Below are 18289 nucleotides of genomic sequence, written 5' to 3'. Positions count from 1 at the left end.
GTGATAAGGGGGCGGCATATCGACTGAATAATTCATAACGTAGGTACCTACCAAAGAAATTGTGCTAAAGCAAATACTTGGATACCTTAATATACAAAGTCAAACAGGAAACGTCATGAAGGAACCTACACATTCAGGCCATTGGATGGGTTATGGGCTAATTGCACGAGACAATTTTTAAAAATTAGAACAATCGCACCTCAAGCCGCTGATGAAGCCATTCCACTATAATAGAACGGTTTCAAATTTTGCGTATCCAACGCTTTCCCCAACACTCGCATAGTGGATTGGCTCGTGTATTGGCTTTGTGTGAACGCGTGTCCCCACCCAAGCCAGTAAGCCAATCCACTAGTTGTTTTCAACACACACTGAAGCAAAGCTTTCTTTGTACCTATGTGATTATATTAACTGTACTGGCTTATTCGATTAGCTTATATATGTGTAAATGAACGACACGAATTCTGCGGGTTCTTGGGGATTGGCTCGAAAAATCTAAATAGATCTTGATTCTGGTCTGGTACCGTTGAAAAACCTAGTAGCTTGAGATTCTTACTTAGGCGACGTAACCTATTATTATCTGAATTTAGAATTTTATTAATAAGGCAGAGCATTCACGTGTTAAAAGGACAGTCTAGAAAGTTGAATGGCAACGTGAATACCATACGTGGCCATTCAGCTTTTCTAGACTGTTGGCTCGGTTTAAGCAGTTAAGGACAACGATACGATTGTGTGTAAGTTCTACAGGGTGGGCCAGGAATTAGTTAACATTTTAAAAAATCATAAAAAAAACTATTACATTTACATCAAAAATTATTTATTTAAGAGATAGCTTATAAAATGGAAATTACTTTTTTCAAAATAATATCATTTAAATAGCCACCATCACGGCGTTGGCATTCCTCTAAACGAGCACGAAAATTTTCGAATACTCGCCGTAATAAAGATCGTGGGATCGCTGACATTTCGTCTCTTATTTTCGCCTTTAATTGAAGTAATGTCTTTGGTTTGTGGGTATAGACACGATGTTTTAGATATCCCCAAAGAAAAAAATCGGCTGGTGTTAGGTCAGGGCTCCTAGGTGGCCACGGAATGTCACCTCTTCGGGAAATGAGCTTTTCTGGGAACATTTCTTTGACGACCGGTAGGGATTCATTAGACGTGTGGCAAGTCGCTCCATCTTGCTGAAACCACGTCTGCCGATTGTAGCCGGCAAATTCTTGCAGCTGTGGTGTCAAAAATTCTCTCAGCAGCTTTACATACTCGGAGGAGTTTACTGTGATCGTACGGCCACGAAAATCCTCAAAAAAATAAGGTCCAATGATTCCTGTAGCTGAAATGGCTGCCCATACAGTGACCTTAGGGGAATGAATGCCTTTGATGTTTAGCCCTGGGATTTTAGCTGCTCCAATATCTGTAATTTTGTTTATTGACGTGCCCATTGAGATGGAAGTTGGCTTCGTCAGAGAACAAGATGTTGTCAAAGTTACGGAAGCGATCCAACATTGTTTCAGCATATGTTTTGCGTAAAATCAAATCATTAGGATTTAGTTCTTGCACTAATTGAATCTTATATGGATGTTATTTTAAATCACATTTCAAAATGCGGCGTAAAGACGTGCGAGATATGCCTAATTCAGCCGAGCGTTTGCGCGTCGACAAATTTGGATCGCGTCGAACTGAAGCTGAAACTCTCTGCACGTTCTCATCACTCCGTGAAGTCCGTGGGCCGCCGGTTTGCTTCACATTTAGCGTCGATCCGGTCTCTTCAAATTTGTTTACCCATTTTTTTATTAAAACTGAGCTTGGGCACTCATTTAGGTCGTGTAAATGGAATTCCACGCGAAATAGACGCCGCACAGTGATGAGCGAACTATTGTTTAAATAAAATTGCTTTACGCAAAAGGCACGCTGCGGTCCCGTGAAGCGATCCATGTCAAGTCAACTAAATTTCCAAGAACTGAGCTAGCTGTTAGACCTCTCCCCGCACCACGCCCCTCTGCTGTTTGCGCGCGAAGTCAAATTCAAATGTAAACAAATTCATGGCCCACCCTGTATATGACGGCCTCTTTGGCGCAGCGGTAGTATGCTTGTCTGTGACACCGGAGGTCCCGGGTTCGAATCCCGGCCAGGGCATGATGAGAAAGGAAATTTTTCTGACTGGCCTGGGTCTTGGATGTTTACCTATATAAATATTTATTATAAAATATAGTATCGTTGAGTTAGTATCTCGTAACACAAGTCTTGAACTTACTTCGAGGCTAACCCAATCAGTGTAATTTGTCCCGTACATACATACATATGATCACGTCTATATCCCTAGCGGGGTAGACAGAGCCACCAGTCTTGAAAAGACTGATACGCTCAGCTGTCCCGTACATATTTATTTATATTATGCCGTAAGTCTGTTTGTGAAGTTTCGAGCTTGGCGTAGGTATCGAATCAATACACAGACTCAATACTATGTATCATGAAGTGCAGGCTGCTGTTTCTATTGTTCTATATTCTGTATTTTTAGGTCTATGAAAATGCCAACGTCAAAGTCGTCAAGCAAATTAACAAATCCCAAAACTTTGTCAAATGTCAAAACCATACGTTAATTCTTTATGATCTCGCTTCCTTGCTGTTTTTGTTCTTTCATAATTTGCTTCGTTTATTTCTACTGTTAGTCGCCTAGAAATAAATCTTATTTTTAATTTTTTTAATTATTCTCATTATGGACAATTAATTAAGGTTTTAACTCAGAGAGAATGGAAGAGTGCAAGTAAGTCAATTTTCGCGCGTTACATATTTATTTTCTTATTTAATTAGGTTTTATTCCTATTTTATTTGTATAACTCTTTATTACAGAGTTGATACCGACTTACCTTTGAAAATGGCTCATTTAGATATAATGGAAATAGATGAGGTAAGCTCATCTGCACAAGAGAGCAAAGGATCAGAGGTAACACGAGTTTTAAGAAAGAGAAAGTCGTTGTTGCCTGAAATTAATAAATCAAGCAATCGTCGGGTTAATATGAAACCTCGAAAACATGTAACCATGATTGAGAATGCTAATCCAAAACAAATTGAAGCTTTATACCTTAATAAAAAAGTCAAAGCCTTGTCCCAGACTTTAGAAACTATTTACGAAGAACCTAAGACTGATAATAGTGACAACGAAACTTTAATTGGTGGTAGGAAAGTTAAGAGATTGTTAACATTCCAATTAGGTAGTCAGTACACAAAGGAGAAGATTAAGAAACGAAGAGCCAAAATTAAAAAATTACTTGGTAACAAATCTTTTATGAACAGGAAGAAAATACCCATGCAAGTTTTTCTTAAAACAATTGAATGTTTAGATTTGGATGAGGTTGTACAAGGGGATACAAAGGTGTTAGGTGAAGGCAAATTGTAATGTGTTTTGTTACCTGTGGTAATTCACCGAATTTGTAATTGAATCAATTGTATAAAATGATACAAATAAAGTAATCATGAATTTGTGAAAATGGTTTTATTCCTGTTAACCTCAAATTATTTTAACAGTAAATTACAGTCTATTCTTAAGTATATATTTCTCCATAACAAATACTTCTAGGAAAATGCTTAAAAAAACAATAAGAAAACTACTGTACATCATATCATTTTATTCAGAAAAGTCTGAGATTCACATTAACATCTATTTCTTAATTCTAAAATACAACGTTTTCAAAAATATTTTTTTTTTAGGATTTACAGATCTAAACTAGAAAACATTAATTGTAGATGAATAATAGCCACCCTACAGCCAAAAATGACAAAAGTATGCTTTAATACTGCTTAAATCTTAAAATATGTCAAATGGAATGTAAGTAAAAAATTTCCAAAGAGCTTTGCCAAATATTTTTATAAGTAATATTCAGACAAGTATTATAACTTAACATAGATCTATATATACATATATATTAAATATTGAGTTGGATTTATTGAGATTAGTTTGTAAAAAGGTTAAGTATTATATGTTTTGTTTTCCTGCCTTCTCTTTAATTTTTACATAGGGGTGAGGGAAAAATAGTGTACTGTTAAGTCATATGCAGTAAGAGCGATAGCGGCGCAGTGGAATGCAGTTTGAGCGTGGGCATTCAATTTTGTGTTACAAAGCTCAAAGTTACTAATTTATTACAACTGTCGCGAGTCTGGTGTAAATTCTACATGTATTTATTTGTAGAAAAATCTCAAGCACTCTTAAATGTACACTCAATAGAAGTGATGGGACACCCTTCATACTCCTTTAGCAATCCCAAATCAGCACTATGCTCCAAGTTGACGCAAACACAACGAGGGTGTTCTTTCCCCGGAGAGTAAAATTGCCGTGGCACACCAATCCATGTCCTTTTTACACCGCCACTGAAAATTCCATGAAAATATAAGCATTAAATGCATAAATTAAGTAAAAAAATAAATGGCAATACTGCAGGAAGTAAAAAATGGAAAGTGATGACTTAAAGGGAGGCTTTGATTAGCAATAGGACATGATCAGCTTAAAAAATATTAATATAAATATAATATCATGTTTATATGTTGTGCCATGTGTAATACAAAAAATAATAGGACCTCTCCATCTCTTTCCCATGGATGTCGTAAAAGGCGATTAAGGGATAGGCTTACAAACTTGGGATTCTTTTTTAGGCGATGGGCTAGCATCACTATTTGAATCTCAATTCTATCATTAAGCCAAATAGCTGAACATGGCCATTCAGTATTTTCAAGACTTGGCTCTGTCTACCCCGCAAGGGATATAGACGTGACGATATGTATGTATGTTTATATCCCTTGCTGGGTAGGCAGTCAGCCAACAGTCTTGAAAAGTGTGAAAGGCCACTTTCAGCTGTGTAGTTTCAGAATTGGGATTCAAATAGTGACAGGTTGCTAGCCTATCACCTACAAGAAGAGTCCCAAGTTTATTAGCCTTTCTCTGCATAAAATAGTATTTGTAAAATATAGTTTCTTAATGAGGACCACTCAAGACTAGTCCATATAGACCACTTGCCACATAAGCATTAACCTAGTTCTTACAATGCTGGCTGAAACTGTTAAAGATTTCCCTGCAACACTAACAGTAAAATTAGTCTTTGTGATAATATGACTATTCTGATATTCTCAATGAACCTGACATAATCATATAAAAATAATTATACCTTGTTTTAGTGCACCAGACTCTTGTACCAGTATCCGCATTCCATTCCATGTTACAAGGCGGCATTGTTTGCTCTTCCAACTTGGCTGCTTGTCGTTCAGCTTCACATTGTGACTGTTTAGATAAGAACTGCTTCAAATATACAGTTTCTTTACCATTTGTATCATAATATCTGCCTACTAAAACACCTAAAAAATAAATTACACTTCAATATCTAAAAAGGCAATTTTTTATAATTCTGAAAGTACTGTATGTAAAAAATTCTTTGCATGTTCTCAGTTACACCCTTAGCTGTTAAACTAACTAAGTCTGCTGAAAAGAATTACAAGGCTACATTACTCAGAAATTATAATTTCTAGTGCCTAATCAAATAGTTGAACATACCAATCCAAACCCAAAACTTACATTAAAAAAAATATGTTGTACTATAGTTGCTATATCAGCAAGGAAAGGCCTAACTCACCAACGGGTAAATACTTTTCTCTTAAAGTTTCCTTCCAGTTTGTTAATGTGAACAGATCGTCACAAGAAAGGTCCAAGACATTATCCTTGTTGGCACTTTCGTCTTTGAAATCACCTGTTATAAATGATCGAGATCCATCTTTTCCTGAAAACAATCACAATTAATATTTTGATGGACCATTAAAACATTTACAAGTGGTACAGTGCAGAGAGATAGAGATGTTCAGATAATTTTGAACATGACAACATTTTTATTTATTACTCAGTCAAAGCAAATCGTATTAACTACTAGCCTTAGTTGCTTCAAGTCTTTTTGTAGATATTATACAAAATTATTCAAGAAATGAAATTAAAAAGCTTATTAACAGGAACTTGTGATATTTACCTGCAAAATAACTGTATGGGCCCCCTTGTCCATAGTGCCTCACACCTGCGGTGACATCGAATATAGATCCCATCAGCGAGAGATATATTTTTTTATGTTGCACCCCATCATAAAGCGAAAGTTGTTCCGGTGTGAAGATATTAACACTGTCAGTATTATTAACATGAATAGATTGTGCTAACTTATTAAGTAAAGATTCTAAATGATCGCGAAAGAAGATACATGCTAACACAATTAATACTGCTAGTACGATTTTCATAATGTATAATTTGTTTTATACCTTATTTAAAAGTTTAATTGAAAAATTATAACTTTTACTTATTTTCTTTTTACATTTCCTTTTATTTACACAGAAATATATATGTCACTAGTTTGTCACTATCTAACATTTGAGGGGTAAAGTAATAAGAAGTTTTATACTATTAATTAAACAAAATAAAAATATGTAATTTCTAAAGTGGAAAGTTCTAATTTCGTTCCAGTCTCTGCAGTCCAGTTTTCTGTTCTGTCTTGGTTCTGTCAAAAAGTCAGCTGGTTTGGGGTCAAATGTCAATGAACTTTTAGAATTGCCAACACAACATGTTGTCAATAGGCAAAATAAGCCAACCAAGTGAAAATATGAATCTTTAGTTTTTCTCACAGTTTTATTAAATTTGACTAAATTCTCTGCAGGTACTTTTTAACGGATAAACGATATTGAATTAATTACCAGAACTACCTTGTACAAGTAGTTCTTGAATAATTTTTGAAAATATCTCTAACCTCTGTGCCATTTCAGTCTTCAAATTATGCATTCACAATGAAATCCAATTTAGCCATACAATTTAGAAGAGCATCTAATGTGATACCTAGGCGTAGGGTTGTTGTGACTGGAGTTGGTGTTGTAAGTCCACTTGGAGTGGGCGCAGACGTTGTGTGGAAAAACCTCCTTGGAGGGAAAAGTGGCATTGTTTCTCTTCAAGGAGAAGAGTATTCAAAGCTACCCTGCAAAGTAGCAGGTGTAATTCCATACCAAAAAGATGACACTGTTGCAAAAGCTTTATCAAAATCAAACCTAAGAACTATGGCTCCAGCAACATGTTTAGCTTTAGTAGCAACAGCGGAGGCTCTCTCAAATGCAAATTGGTTGCCTAAAAATGATGATGAAAGAGAATCTACTGGTGTTGCAATTGGTATGGGTATGATAGATCTTAAAGATGTTTGTGATACAAATGAAGCATTTAAATTAGGATACAATAAAGTAAGTCCATTCTTTGTACCACGAATATTGCCAAATATGGCTGCTGGGCAAATTAGTATAAAATATGGATTAAGGGGTCCAAACCATGCTGTGTCAACTGCATGCGCAACAGGTGCTCATTCCATAGGAGACGCATTCAGATTCATTTGCAATGGTGATGCTGATGTGATGGTGTGCGGAGGAGCTGAAGCTTGCATAAGTCCACTTGCTCTTGCAGGCTTTTGTAGACTGAGAGCATTGAGTACTTCCTTCAATGATGAGCCCACTAAAGCTTCAAGACCATTTGACAAACTTCGTGAAGGATTTGTAATGGGAGAAGGTGCAGCTGTGCTAGTTCTTGAAGAATACCAGCATGCACTAAGACGAAGTGCAAAGATATATGCTGAAATTTTAGGTTATGGTTTATCGGGAGATGCATCTCATATTACTACACCCAGGGAAGATGGCAGTGGAGCTTTGTTATCAATGAGCAGAGCCTTAAAAGATAGTAGTATTGATAAAAACAATGTTACACATATCAATGCCCATGCAACATCAACTCCAATAGGAGATGGTATTGAATCCACTGCTATCAAAAGGTTATTTGGAGATCATACTCCAAACATAAATGTCTCTTCTACCAAAGGAGCACATGGACACTTACTGGGAGCTGCAGGGAATTTGGAAGCAATTTTTACTGTGCTCTCCTGTTACCATGGCATGTTACCACCCACACTAAATTTGGAGGATCCTGTAGATGACCTTAATTATGTAGCAAAAGAATCAAGACCATGGGAAGCTGAAAGGAGGATTGCTTTAAAAAACTCCTTTGGATTTGGTGGTACCAATGCTACACTTTGTATAAGTCAATTGTAAAATTTGTTAATAAGGTTATTTAATAAAACAAATAATCACTGTATTATAATATATTTTAAAACTGAGTTACAAATGTTTTTGACTTCAATAACAATGGCAAACTAGCCAAGGTAACTCCCCTCACGCATTTTGAAGCTTTATAACGAACGAGCAATAATTCATCATTAATTACTTAATATTGAGTCACATAAAGCAATGAAAATAAAATAATTTGATCAAATGCTACCTTACATATTTCATCACTAAGCTTTCTAACAATTTAAATAGTAAATATTTTAAATGCTGGTGTTTATCCAGTCCAATCTTTTCAATATTTGGAATAATTATAACTTGCACTTGATTTTATTATGCCTTAAAATTATTGTTGCAGGTCATTAACATGATTTAACGAAATAGAACTTCATATCACCACTAACCTGAAGCTATAATATCGTCTACAAATATCTGAATTAACTATAAGCACCCATACTGTTTTCACAGTTGCAGCCAACCATGAGTGGGCAGAATCTCAAATATGCTACATTATTTTCGAGAATAATTTGCATTTTTATGTAGGTATGGGACTGACAGAATTCAGGTTATACTGAAATCCTCTATGGGACAATCCCACCCATGGGCTCTGAAACAACTGTTGTTATTTTAATATACACTTTTGAAAATTTCAGATTGATGTGGATGCTTTTAAGAATACACATGATTAAAAATGATCAAATAATTTTAATAAAAGTAAATATAAAAAATAGTATTAATCATGCAATAAGTTGAAATGATTTGGATTCAATCTAAAAAATAATAAAAGCCCTTACAAGTTCACATAACATTTCGAAGGATACTTTCCCAGACCATTGACTTTTTGCAACAATATAATTATATATTTTCTCATAAAATTTGGTATTATTATATTTATTTTAGATTCTGTCAACATATTAAGTTGCATGGCATGTCGAAATCGTTTTCCTGAAAAAAGTTCGGTAACAGTAATCTTGACTGTACTTGTGATCCTTAAAATATTTGTTATTAATTTGAATGTACCTTATATAATGTCAATGAGAAGTTGATTTCATCTCGAGTTTTTGGAGGTTTTATAATGAATACTTAAATTGATTCTATTGAGTAGCTAGCATATAATCTACTGTAAATAACAGCCTGTTACATAGAAGGTTTCGACTTAGTACAGATTTTTGTGGATATTGACACATATTACGAGACACCTACAGACCATGAAGCGGTTATAATTTGTGCCATTCTGATACAAATGACCGATTATATTATGGAGTGTGAGGGCTGGCATCAGAGCTAAGCGGCGTGCTTGCCCTTGGGTGCGAGTTTCGGAGTGCTGACACAGAGTTGAGCAAACTTCTGTCGCAGGTTCTGTCTCAGCTCTTGTCTTTTCTCCGTTATGTTTCTACGCGATTTGAACTCCAGTACGTCTTCTATAGGAATATAACTGGCGTCCTCTTCTTCGTCTGACGTACATGTATCCTGAAAATATTAAATAAATTACAGTTCTTCATTAAAAAATATATTTATCTTTATCTCATATAGCGCATTTGTTTCTGTTGGCTCTCAGCTTGGAGCCTACTAAAGGTAAACTGCAAAATTGTAAAGGTAACTAGCTTGAATGATACATTTTAACATAACTTATTTGAAATCACCTAAAAAGTGAAAAATATATAGCTGTACTAACCATCAACATTTGCTGTAAGGACAATGTAAACCCTCCACACTGTGTTTTGTCATTTTTGGCCAAATCTACGCAGTCTCCTCGTTCATGGTTGCAGTAGCCTTCGGAACACGCAACCTCCGAGCCTTCCGGGGTGCTCATAAGGGAAGATGATCCGGACATTGTTTCACAGCAGCCACCGTTATTCCCTGATGAGTATCCGCAGTCTTGAGATGCCTCGCTTGGTGAAAGATTGCCATTTTTGCCACGTTTCTTGCCGTTCTTCTTTGGAGACCGTTTGCTGGTGTCGTCCTGGCAGGATGGGCAAGCGTCGCCGCTCGCCTCGTAACACTGGTTGTAGTCTCGCGGTGATAGAAGCTCTGTGGGTGTATCTCTCTCTTCTAATAGACATTCATCACATTGGCACTTCTCCTCGGGCTCTTCTGAGTCTGCTTCCTGTAATTGTAATAATCATTGAATCATACAGATTTTAATAAAATTTTATTCATTGAAAAAACATCTATGTTTTTTGTCTTTTTACCCGGGAATGGCTAAAAATATACTTACACAAAAAAGACAGAGATCAAGCAGCCTTATTACTAATAACATTTAAAGTTTATGTGAAAAGTTGTTTCTATCCCATTAACTGCTAAAAAGGGTCAGGAATCAATGGCTTTGTATCAATGGCTAGATTATATTTTCATATGGCATTCATTTATTTTTTGATGTTCACGTTTTTATACAGAATTTGCAGTACAAAGGTGCTACTTATTTAAAAACACAACCAAAATAATATAATAACCGTTACCTTGCACTTGCTTTCAACAGCCTGCCTCTCCTTCTTCTTACGTCGTTTCAACTTTTTCTGTTCTTTCCTCTGCTGCCTGGTGAGCTCCTCCTGTGTGATCTCATCGTACAGCAGCTGGAGTTTGGACACGCCGCTCTTGTGCTCCACCGTCGTCTCGAACTTGCGATACAGCGCCTCCACTGCGACCGCCGCGAGAGTCTGACACGTGCCTTCTTCTTCGCGGAGACGGAGCGAAATTCTTTGGAGGCGCTCGTAAATGCAAATGCCGAGACATATCAACACCTGGGTAAATTGATTACATTAGTATGATATACGTGTACTACTTACTTGATTCACAGAAATTGGATTTACTCCGATGAATGGTAAATATTTATCAAATCTCTGGTCAGGGAAAAGATCATGTTGAAATCTGAATGCTAATGCATCTGGATTTATAAGTTAGGTTATGTTAGGAGATGAAAGATTGCAGAGGTCAAATGGAAGTCACTCTATCTTCAAACTTGACTTGATATCTACAAATTATTACTTAAATTGTGCAATCAATATGCAATCTTCAAGTAAAAAAACCTCATATAATAAAGCAAACATTCATGATTTGGAGACATGATTAAAAATGAATTTTTTACCAGAATATAGTTTCTGTTTTTTCATCTATAATACTTTGAAAATGTTAACACAATTTTAAATAGCATACCTCTTCCTGTGCGATTTCTAATGTTTTTGCGTGTCTCTCGCGGTGGTTCCCCAGTAGTTCAGGCTCAGCCCTAGCTATTAGATGTGCGATGTAGTCCGTCTTTGCTTGCAAGTGTAAGTGTTTGTCCAGGAGGCACCTTTTGATGCCACTGTACAACGCCCCAACGTAGCCTTTCTCTTTCTGTGGTTCCTTTTCGTCGACTAACAAGTGGTATGCTCGTAACACCTGAAAATTTTAAAATTTTTCAGGTTGCCGTCACTAAAACAAAGAAGTTCTGAAGGAAAGAATGCCCAGCAATGAAACTTACATAAAAAAAAATCAAATCGACATTTCCATGTCCCCGTCTCATTTCTTTCATGTATATAGTTAAGTAGAAATAACAACTCCTTACAAGTTACCAAGATGCCGTCTTATCAAATTGATAATTTGTTTATGTATTACGTGATGTCATTGAACCACTAGCATCAATTTAGCCTCATTAATGAAGGTCGAACTATAATGTTTGAAAATTCATAGCTCCAAAATTACTATTTTTAAATAGGAAAATATCGTAACGATGAGTAATTAACATACAAGATATGCTACGGATTTTGGTAAGATCCATTATAATTTTGGAGTAATGTTGTCCTATTTGTAATACATATATCCTACTAAAATTTTCAAGCCATTGTGGCTGTCGACTGCTTTATTCATCTTTATTTGTTACATACATACAAAATTATATTTTACCATGAATCTAGGTTCCCCCTATTAAGGCAGTGCGGGTCAGACATGTGTTGCTTCATATAAAAACCTGATTCACCTAATAAAGGATTATGGTCACAGACACATTCCATCCACAGGAGGAAGCATAGTAAAATTCTAATTATTATAATATATAAATGCCTTTATCTACTAATGAAAACTCACCTTGGTTTTGCAGTCTGTACAGAATCTATGTTTCCTAAGGTAGTTGGTGAGCGTATCGTGTAGAGTGTTGAAGTGAACCAGGGTCACGTGTTCCCGCGCGGAGGCTCGCATGGCGTCCCACGCGGTGCGCCACGCCGCGCGCCCTCCCCAGCCCCAGGCTACCCAGCTGAAAAAAAATTATAAAATTAAGAAACTGATGACAAAATATGGGATGCTCAAGCGGGATTTCGAAAGGGAATGGGATGTACTGATCAGGTCTTTTCCTTGCGGTGCATAGCCGAAAAGTTTTTGGCCAAGAGTCAAAAAGTCTATTGCACATTCGTAGATCTGGAAAAGGCCTATGACAGAGTTGAGAGGAATGAATTGTGGTCAGCACTTTCTATGCATGGGGTGAGCAGTCTCTTAATACGAGCACTGAAATCCTTATATGAGGATTCGAGTGCTTGTGTCAGGATAAACGGAGCGCACACTGAGTGGTTTAAGATTGAGAAAGGCGTTAGGCAAGGATGTGTTGCGTCACCGTGGCTGTTCAACCTATTTATGGATAGCTGTTTGACAGATTTGAAAGAGTCTAAAAGTGGATTAAGGATGAATGAGTTACTCGTCAAATGTCTGCTCTATGCCGACGATCAGGTTATACTGGCGTCATCAGCGGAGGAGTTACAGGAGATGGTAAACTGTATGCATGAAGCTTTAAAAGAGAAAGGAATGAAAGTGAACGTAAGTAAAACTAAAACACTGGTTTTTGAAATGGAGAAAGAAATGACAGCATGTAATATTTTGATTGGAGGAGAAAAAGTGGAGCAAGTGAAAGAGTTTGTATATCTAGGATCAAAGTTTACATCAGATGGCAAGTATGATAGTGATATTGAAAGGAGAGTGAACGCGGGGAACATGGTGAATGGAGCTTTGCATGCCTTTATGAGCAGTCAGAAACTATCCAAAAAGGCTCGACTGGCTGTGCACAGGGGCGTGTTGGTCCCGACATTAATGTATGGGAGTGAAAGTTGGGTATGGCAAAAGAAGCATGAAAGCAGAATAAATGCAGTGGAAATGAGAGCGTTAAGGAGTATGATGGGTGTGAAATTGAGTGACAGGATAAGGAACAGCGTGATAAGGGAATTTTGTGATGTGAAAGAAGATGTAGTTACAGGAATAGAAAAGGGTATGTTAAGATGGTTCGGTCATGTGGAGAGGATGAATGAAAGCAGGTTGACTAAGCAGATATACAAGGAGAGTGTGGAGGGAAAGGTCGGAGTGGGAAGACCTAGACGAACGTATCTTGATCAAATTAAGGACGTCCTGGTAAAGGGTCAGGTCAAAAGTACCCGAAACCGCCGAGCTTGTATGAAGAGAGTTATGAATGTGGACGAAGCGAAAGAAGTATGCAGAGATCGTGGCAAGTGGAAAGAGGTAGTCTCTGCCTACCCCTCCGGAAAAGAGGCGTGATTTTATGTATGTATGTATGTATGTAAGAAAAGGTTCATTGAGTTATGTATATAAATATCGCAGAAACTAGTTTTTCAAAAAAAAATATTTATATTCATGTGTATCAAAATCGTTATCGTCGTAAAAATAATGCTACTGAGCGTAGGAAGATGAAATAATGCAATTATAATATAATATCCATATGTTATCCGTTAAAATTGCGTCAAAAAGGTAGGTCTTTAATGATAAAAAGTAAAAGTATTTTTTTTTATATTGGACTTCACAAACCAGATTTAGTGACATGCATAAAAGAAAAATAGTTTAATGAATATTTGTACAACATGGAATATTATAATTACCCCCATCCGCACGTGCCCGCGTTACCGGCGGTGCCGGGCACGCCAGAGCCTCCCCAGCCGCGCGCGGTGCCCGCCTCTAAGGAATGCAATGTACACCTCTGGGATTTCTTCCACCTCGGCTGGTTTAAGATGAGACATTCTATTCCGGAGCTGAAATGTTGCATTATAAATAAATATATATATGTATATTTGGGACAAATTACATAGAATGAATTGCCCTAAAGTAAGTTTAGACTTCGTTATGGGATAATAACTTGACATACTGTATTTTGTAATAAACTAGAATTATATTATTTATGTTAATAAAACATAGTATCTCTATTAGCCATGTGCAAACCCAAAAAGTTTTAAAAATCTTGATTCATTTTCTTTCTTCATAACTTCTCACTTAAAGCTTTGGTTCAGTTTCCATCTTAGGTGTGATTTATCTTAGGCATGATTATATTCATAACAAATATAAGTAGGTATATTGACAATAGAAAAGACTATAAGTTAACACAGAGCCACCTGCTAATCTTTTCTCTGGGTGAAGTTTAATTCACTTGTTAGGTTACCCAAGGTTACCTGGAAGACATTGCTTTTAGTGATAAGATCGCTATTTGCTGCAATGTTTTTATATACATGTGAATTTGCTGTAATTTATTGTGGTGCATAAGGTTGTATCTCGTCGCATTTTCAATTTTTTTACATGCTTTTCAATATTATAATTACTTATATAATAAATATTAGTAGTGAGATTGTTTAAAATAGATGAAACCACAAGTCATAAAAATAGGTTGAATTGCGAACCTCTCCTCTTTTAAAATCTATTATGTAGACGAATAGCTTTTCTTTTATTTTCACATATTTGAATACATTAATTCAATAATACATACCTGTGACCATTTAATAAAGTGGCTAATGACTGTGGATGTACTATTTTCTCTTCTCTTATGGTCATTATTTCATCTGGGGTTAGAACTAGTGGGTCCAATGTAGGGTGTCCTGACTTACACAACTGATAAAACAGGCGTTCCACACTATAACAAAAAATAAAACAAATTAAAACTTTTTGCAGATGGAATTGTAATTGTTGCAATTGTACAAGATCCTTGGACAGATTTCCATAACTTAATATTTTTTTCAACTGATACAACTCAAGTTTAAAAAAGGACTATTGACATTGATCAAAATACTTAATGCACAACACTATTTCATTGAACAGATATAGTGTTTGATTTCCTGATCTACCAACCTGACTTGTTTCTTAATATCCTCCCTGCATCTCTCTTCCTTGATACCTATATACAACTTGGGGATTTTGAAGGCAAGAGTGAATAGGAACTATTTGAGCTTGCATGGTACCACCATAGGCCTCATATTGCTTAGGTAGATTATGGTCAAATTATATAAAAAGAAACATATGTCTAAATATACCTGATCTTATATTACTGTAGCTGACTTAAAAGTGTCAAGCGTTCTAGAGTATTTTGAGAATAAACACAGAATGTGGCAGCCATGTGCTGTGTGGTATTGGGCACTAATACAAAAAAAATCTCTTTCCCATGGATGTTGTAAAAGGCAATTAAGGGCTTATAAACTTGGGATTTTTTTTAGGCTAATGGGGTTGCAACCTATTAGCAATAAGTGAATTGAATCTCAATTCTATCATCAAGCTAAATAGCTGAACTTGGCCTACCAGTCCTTATTTCACTTTCAAGACTTTTGGTTCTGTCTACTCTGCAAACATAATAGATACAGCTTCAATTCAACTGTACATATATAAGAATACTATATGTAAATAAGAATTTTTGAAGTTGTACCCACATTATGGTGTCAGTTGACATTTCTTTTATTTTAAATTTCACTCAATGGTACAAAACGAAAAGCCATTTTACAATTTACAATCAATGAGACTTTTCAGTATGAGGACTAAGGATTTTATTGGTAATTCTTAAAATAATGTGTATTTATTCCTCACTTACCTTCTTCTACAGCCAACACAAGGAATGCTTTGATTTAATACATTAAAAATATCGGAAGCGTCCACTCGAAGCGCAGATTTGAGCTCGTCAGTCGTGAGGATACGGTACTTCCGCATGAACTCCTCATACTCGCGACCTTTTACTTGCGAATTGTCACAAATTAAACCCATTGTGTTTAAATCCATTATCATCTGCGGACAAAATTATGAATTTTTTAACAAAGAAGATATATTTACAAAATAAGGTCAACTAGAAACGTCATTTCATTTAAATGAAATCAATGAACTGCTTTGCATATTTTTTTCCTTAAAATGGACAGTAACGCCATCAGCAGTATTCCTTTGTGTATCGTAATGCAGAAACGATGTTCATAATCTCTTGTAATGATTAATTTAATTTCTATGACTGAATAATGTTCATTAGTGTCAAAGTGCAGAAAATGCTACTTACGGTAAGATTTTCGTAGATAGTTAAAGGGAGTTGCCTCCTTTTTATTACGGGTTCCTTTTCGCTATTATATATATCGACCAATTTCGCCATTTTTTATGATTAATCTCATAAAATTGCCGACAAAATACACAAAAAATACAAAATGAAGGGCAGTTTCTCAGAATGGAGAAATACACGACGTGTTGCGTCTGACACTGATGCAATGTTGCCAACCGCAACCTAGTCTATGAGTCTATGCCAGGTAAGGACATAGGTATGTTTGTGCATGGATTTACCACTTATTTATTACATAAGAATTGGGTTGTACCTACATTGAATTTTATTCAAAATAATCTTTCTCGTTATTTATTACAACGCTTCGGCGTATTTTCAACCAAAATAATAACTAAAAAATCGGTAAAAGTGTATGGCTTATCTTAGCACTACTGTGGTAGTTTTTAGGTTGGCACTATTACTGTGATGTCAAACTTAAGTCAATCCTCGGCGTCAAACTCACGTCAAACTGGTATGAAGACAAATGTCAAATGATATTGTCTGTGGAAATTAGAAATTGTCACTTGACAATTAATTATGACATCTGTGAAGCAAATTATGTAGAAAAATACAACTACTTATGTACTTACACTTATTCAGTAATTCAATATTAAATATCTTGTCAGTGGGTAGACAGAATTGAATTGTGATCTAAAATTTTGAAAAATGGCTAAGATTTTCACCCCTACTAATCAAATACGTCTTACAAATGTTGCAATAGTAAGGTTAAAGAAAGGAGGAAAGAGGTTTGAAATAGCCTGCTACAGAAACAAAGTCTTGTCTTGGAGGAATAAACTGTAATAATTTTTATTATTTATTTGTATATTTGTGGTGTATTTATCTTTATTCAGCCCTCTATACAACGGCAAAAATATCCCTCTCGTTTTTAATACCATTACATACTTGTTGAATTTTATATTCATTTTGATATTTAACTAAAGAAGTTATGTGAGTGATGGTCTCTTAAGCTCCATTATTAAGCATCATCCACCCACTAAATATCAATACTAAATCCACCCACTATATACCATATATCATAATTTTATTGAAAATTATCTGCCTAAATAATTGATTACCTACTGTTTGTGAATTTTCAGAGAACAAGACCTTGATGAAGTTTTACAAACCCATACAGTATTCACAAATGTATCCAAAGGACAAGTTGCTAAAAAGGAAGATTTAGTTAAAATATTTGGCAAAGATGATATGACTGAAATATGCAAAGAAATATTGGAGAAAGGTGAACTTCAGGTTTCTGACAAAGAGAGGCACTCACAAATAGAGTCACTTATGAAAGACATTGCAACAACAGTTGCTGATAAATGTGTCAACCCTGAGACAAAAAGGCCATATCCAGTTTCAATCATAGAAAAAGCAATGAAAGACCTTCATTTTTCTGTCAATGTGAACAAAAATGCTAAACAGCAAGCTCTAGATGTTATTCCATTATTAAAAAAAGAAATTCCGCTTGAGAGAGCACAAATGAGAGTAAGGATTTTATTGACTGGCAAAGATGCTAGGAAGATTAAGGAGAAAGTTATTAAACTAGCAACAAGTGTTGAAGAAGATAATTGGGATTCAGGAACAGCTAATATAATTTGTTTGATTGACCCTGGTAACTTTAGGAATCTAGATGAAATGATAAGAACTGAAACCAAGGGATCAGGACAATTTGAATTGTTGAACCTGAAGGAAATGGTAGAAGGGGAGCAAACATTGTAATAAATGTCCATCAAAATGTAATCTACATATTTTAAATAAAATTTTATACAAATTCTTGTTTTGGTTTTACCTGGAAAAAATCATCAAGAATATGTAACGAAATTCAAGTTTGTACTGTAAGCAGATTATCTATCTCTATAAATTGTGAAACAAAACAAAGTTGTT

General features: G+C 35.6%; 5 protein-coding genes across 5 annotated transcripts; 3 read left to right on the top strand and 2 right to left on the bottom strand.

Annotated features, from left to right (window-relative positions):
* The first annotated feature begins 2581 nt into the window (after positions 1–2581).
* LOC106138385 (uncharacterized) lies at positions 2582–3462 on the top strand. Its single transcript, XM_013339521.2, has 2 exons — positions 2582–2761; positions 2848–3462. Exons 1-2 carry the CDS (start codon positions 2748–2750, stop codon positions 3392–3394), a joined length of 561 nt encoding a protein of 186 aa, XP_013194975.1. The 5' UTR covers positions 2582–2747; the 3' UTR covers positions 3395–3462.
* Positions 3463–3524: 62 nt separating this feature from the next.
* On the bottom strand, positions 3525–6498 carry LOC106138816 (neuferricin). Its single transcript, XM_013340100.2, has 4 exons — positions 6000–6498; positions 5616–5759; positions 5154–5340; positions 3525–4362 (listed from the first exon to the last, which is right to left on the bottom strand). Exons 1-4 carry the CDS (start codon positions 6256–6258, stop codon positions 4191–4193), a joined length of 762 nt encoding a protein of 253 aa, XP_013195554.1. The 5' UTR covers positions 6259–6498; the 3' UTR covers positions 3525–4190.
* Positions 6499–6506: 8 nt separating this feature from the next.
* Positions 6507–8137, top strand: LOC106138806 (3-oxoacyl-[acyl-carrier-protein] synthase, mitochondrial). Its single transcript, XM_013340089.2, has one exon. It carries the CDS (start codon positions 6799–6801, stop codon positions 8092–8094), a length of 1296 nt encoding a protein of 431 aa, XP_013195543.1. The 5' UTR covers positions 6507–6798; the 3' UTR covers positions 8095–8137.
* Positions 8130–16588, bottom strand: LOC106138800 (gametogenetin-binding protein 2-like). Its single transcript, XM_013340084.2, has 9 exons — positions 16370–16588; positions 15920–16110; positions 14831–14974; positions 13956–14105; positions 12169–12334; positions 11260–11484; positions 10566–10847; positions 9782–10213; positions 8130–9576 (listed from the first exon to the last, which is right to left on the bottom strand). Exons 1-9 carry the CDS (start codon positions 16457–16459, stop codon positions 9391–9393), a joined length of 1866 nt encoding a protein of 621 aa, XP_013195538.1. The 5' UTR covers positions 16460–16588; the 3' UTR covers positions 8130–9390.
* A 332-nt stretch (positions 16589–16920) lies between these two features.
* LOC106138790 (ribosome maturation protein SBDS) lies at positions 16921–18178 on the top strand. Its single transcript, XM_013340072.2, has 2 exons — positions 16921–17199; positions 17500–18178. The coding sequence occupies exons 1-2, from the start codon at positions 17069–17071 to the stop codon at positions 18122–18124; spliced, it is 756 nt and encodes a 251-aa protein (XP_013195526.1). The 5' UTR covers positions 16921–17068; the 3' UTR covers positions 18125–18178.
* Positions 18179–18289: the final 111 nt, after the last annotated feature.

This window comes from Amyelois transitella, chromosome 5 (genome assembly GCF_032362555.1).
Source record: "Amyelois transitella isolate CPQ chromosome 5, ilAmyTran1.1, whole genome shotgun sequence".
Taxonomy (NCBI): Eukaryota; Metazoa; Arthropoda; class Insecta; order Lepidoptera; family Pyralidae; genus Amyelois; species Amyelois transitella.
The sequence above is the reverse complement of the archived record's forward strand: the minus strand, read 5'-3'. Positions and strand labels throughout refer to the sequence as shown.

Bases quoted from the DNA above. Each gene is read 5' to 3' on its own strand.
- LOC106138800 (XM_013340084.2), bottom strand. From the start codon at position 16,459: ATGGCGAAATTGGTCGATATATATAATAGCGAAAAGGAACCCGTAATA. The intron at 12,335-13,955 runs GTAATTATAATA...ATTTTTTTTCAG, and splicing joins GCGGGCACGTGCGGATGGGG to CTGGGTAGCCTGGGGCTGGG. The intron at 10,214-10,565 runs GTAACGGTTATT...TTACAATTACAG, and splicing joins CTGTTGAAAGCAAGTGCAAG to GAAGCAGACTCAGAAGAGCC.
- LOC106138790 (XM_013340072.2), top strand. From the start codon at position 17,069: ATGGCTAAGATTTTCACCCCTACTAATCAAATACGTCTTACAAATGTT. The intron at 17,200-17,499 runs GTAATAATTTTT...GTGAATTTTCAG, and splicing joins TTGTCTTGGAGGAATAAACT to AGAACAAGACCTTGATGAAG.
- LOC106138806 (XM_013340089.2), top strand. From the start codon at position 6,799: ATGAAATCCAATTTAGCCATACAATTTAGAAGAGCATCTAATGTGATA.
- LOC106138816 (XM_013340100.2), bottom strand. From the start codon at position 6,258: ATGAAAATCGTACTAGCAGTATTAATTGTGTTAGCATGTATCTTCTTT. The intron at 5,341-5,615 runs GTGAGTTAGGCC...TTTATTTTTTAG, and splicing joins AGAAAAGTATTTACCCGTTG to GTGTTTTAGTAGGCAGATAT. The intron at 4,363-5,153 runs GTATAATTATTT...TGGAATTTTCAG, and splicing joins GTCTGGTGCACTAAAACAAG to TGGCGGTGTAAAAAGGACAT.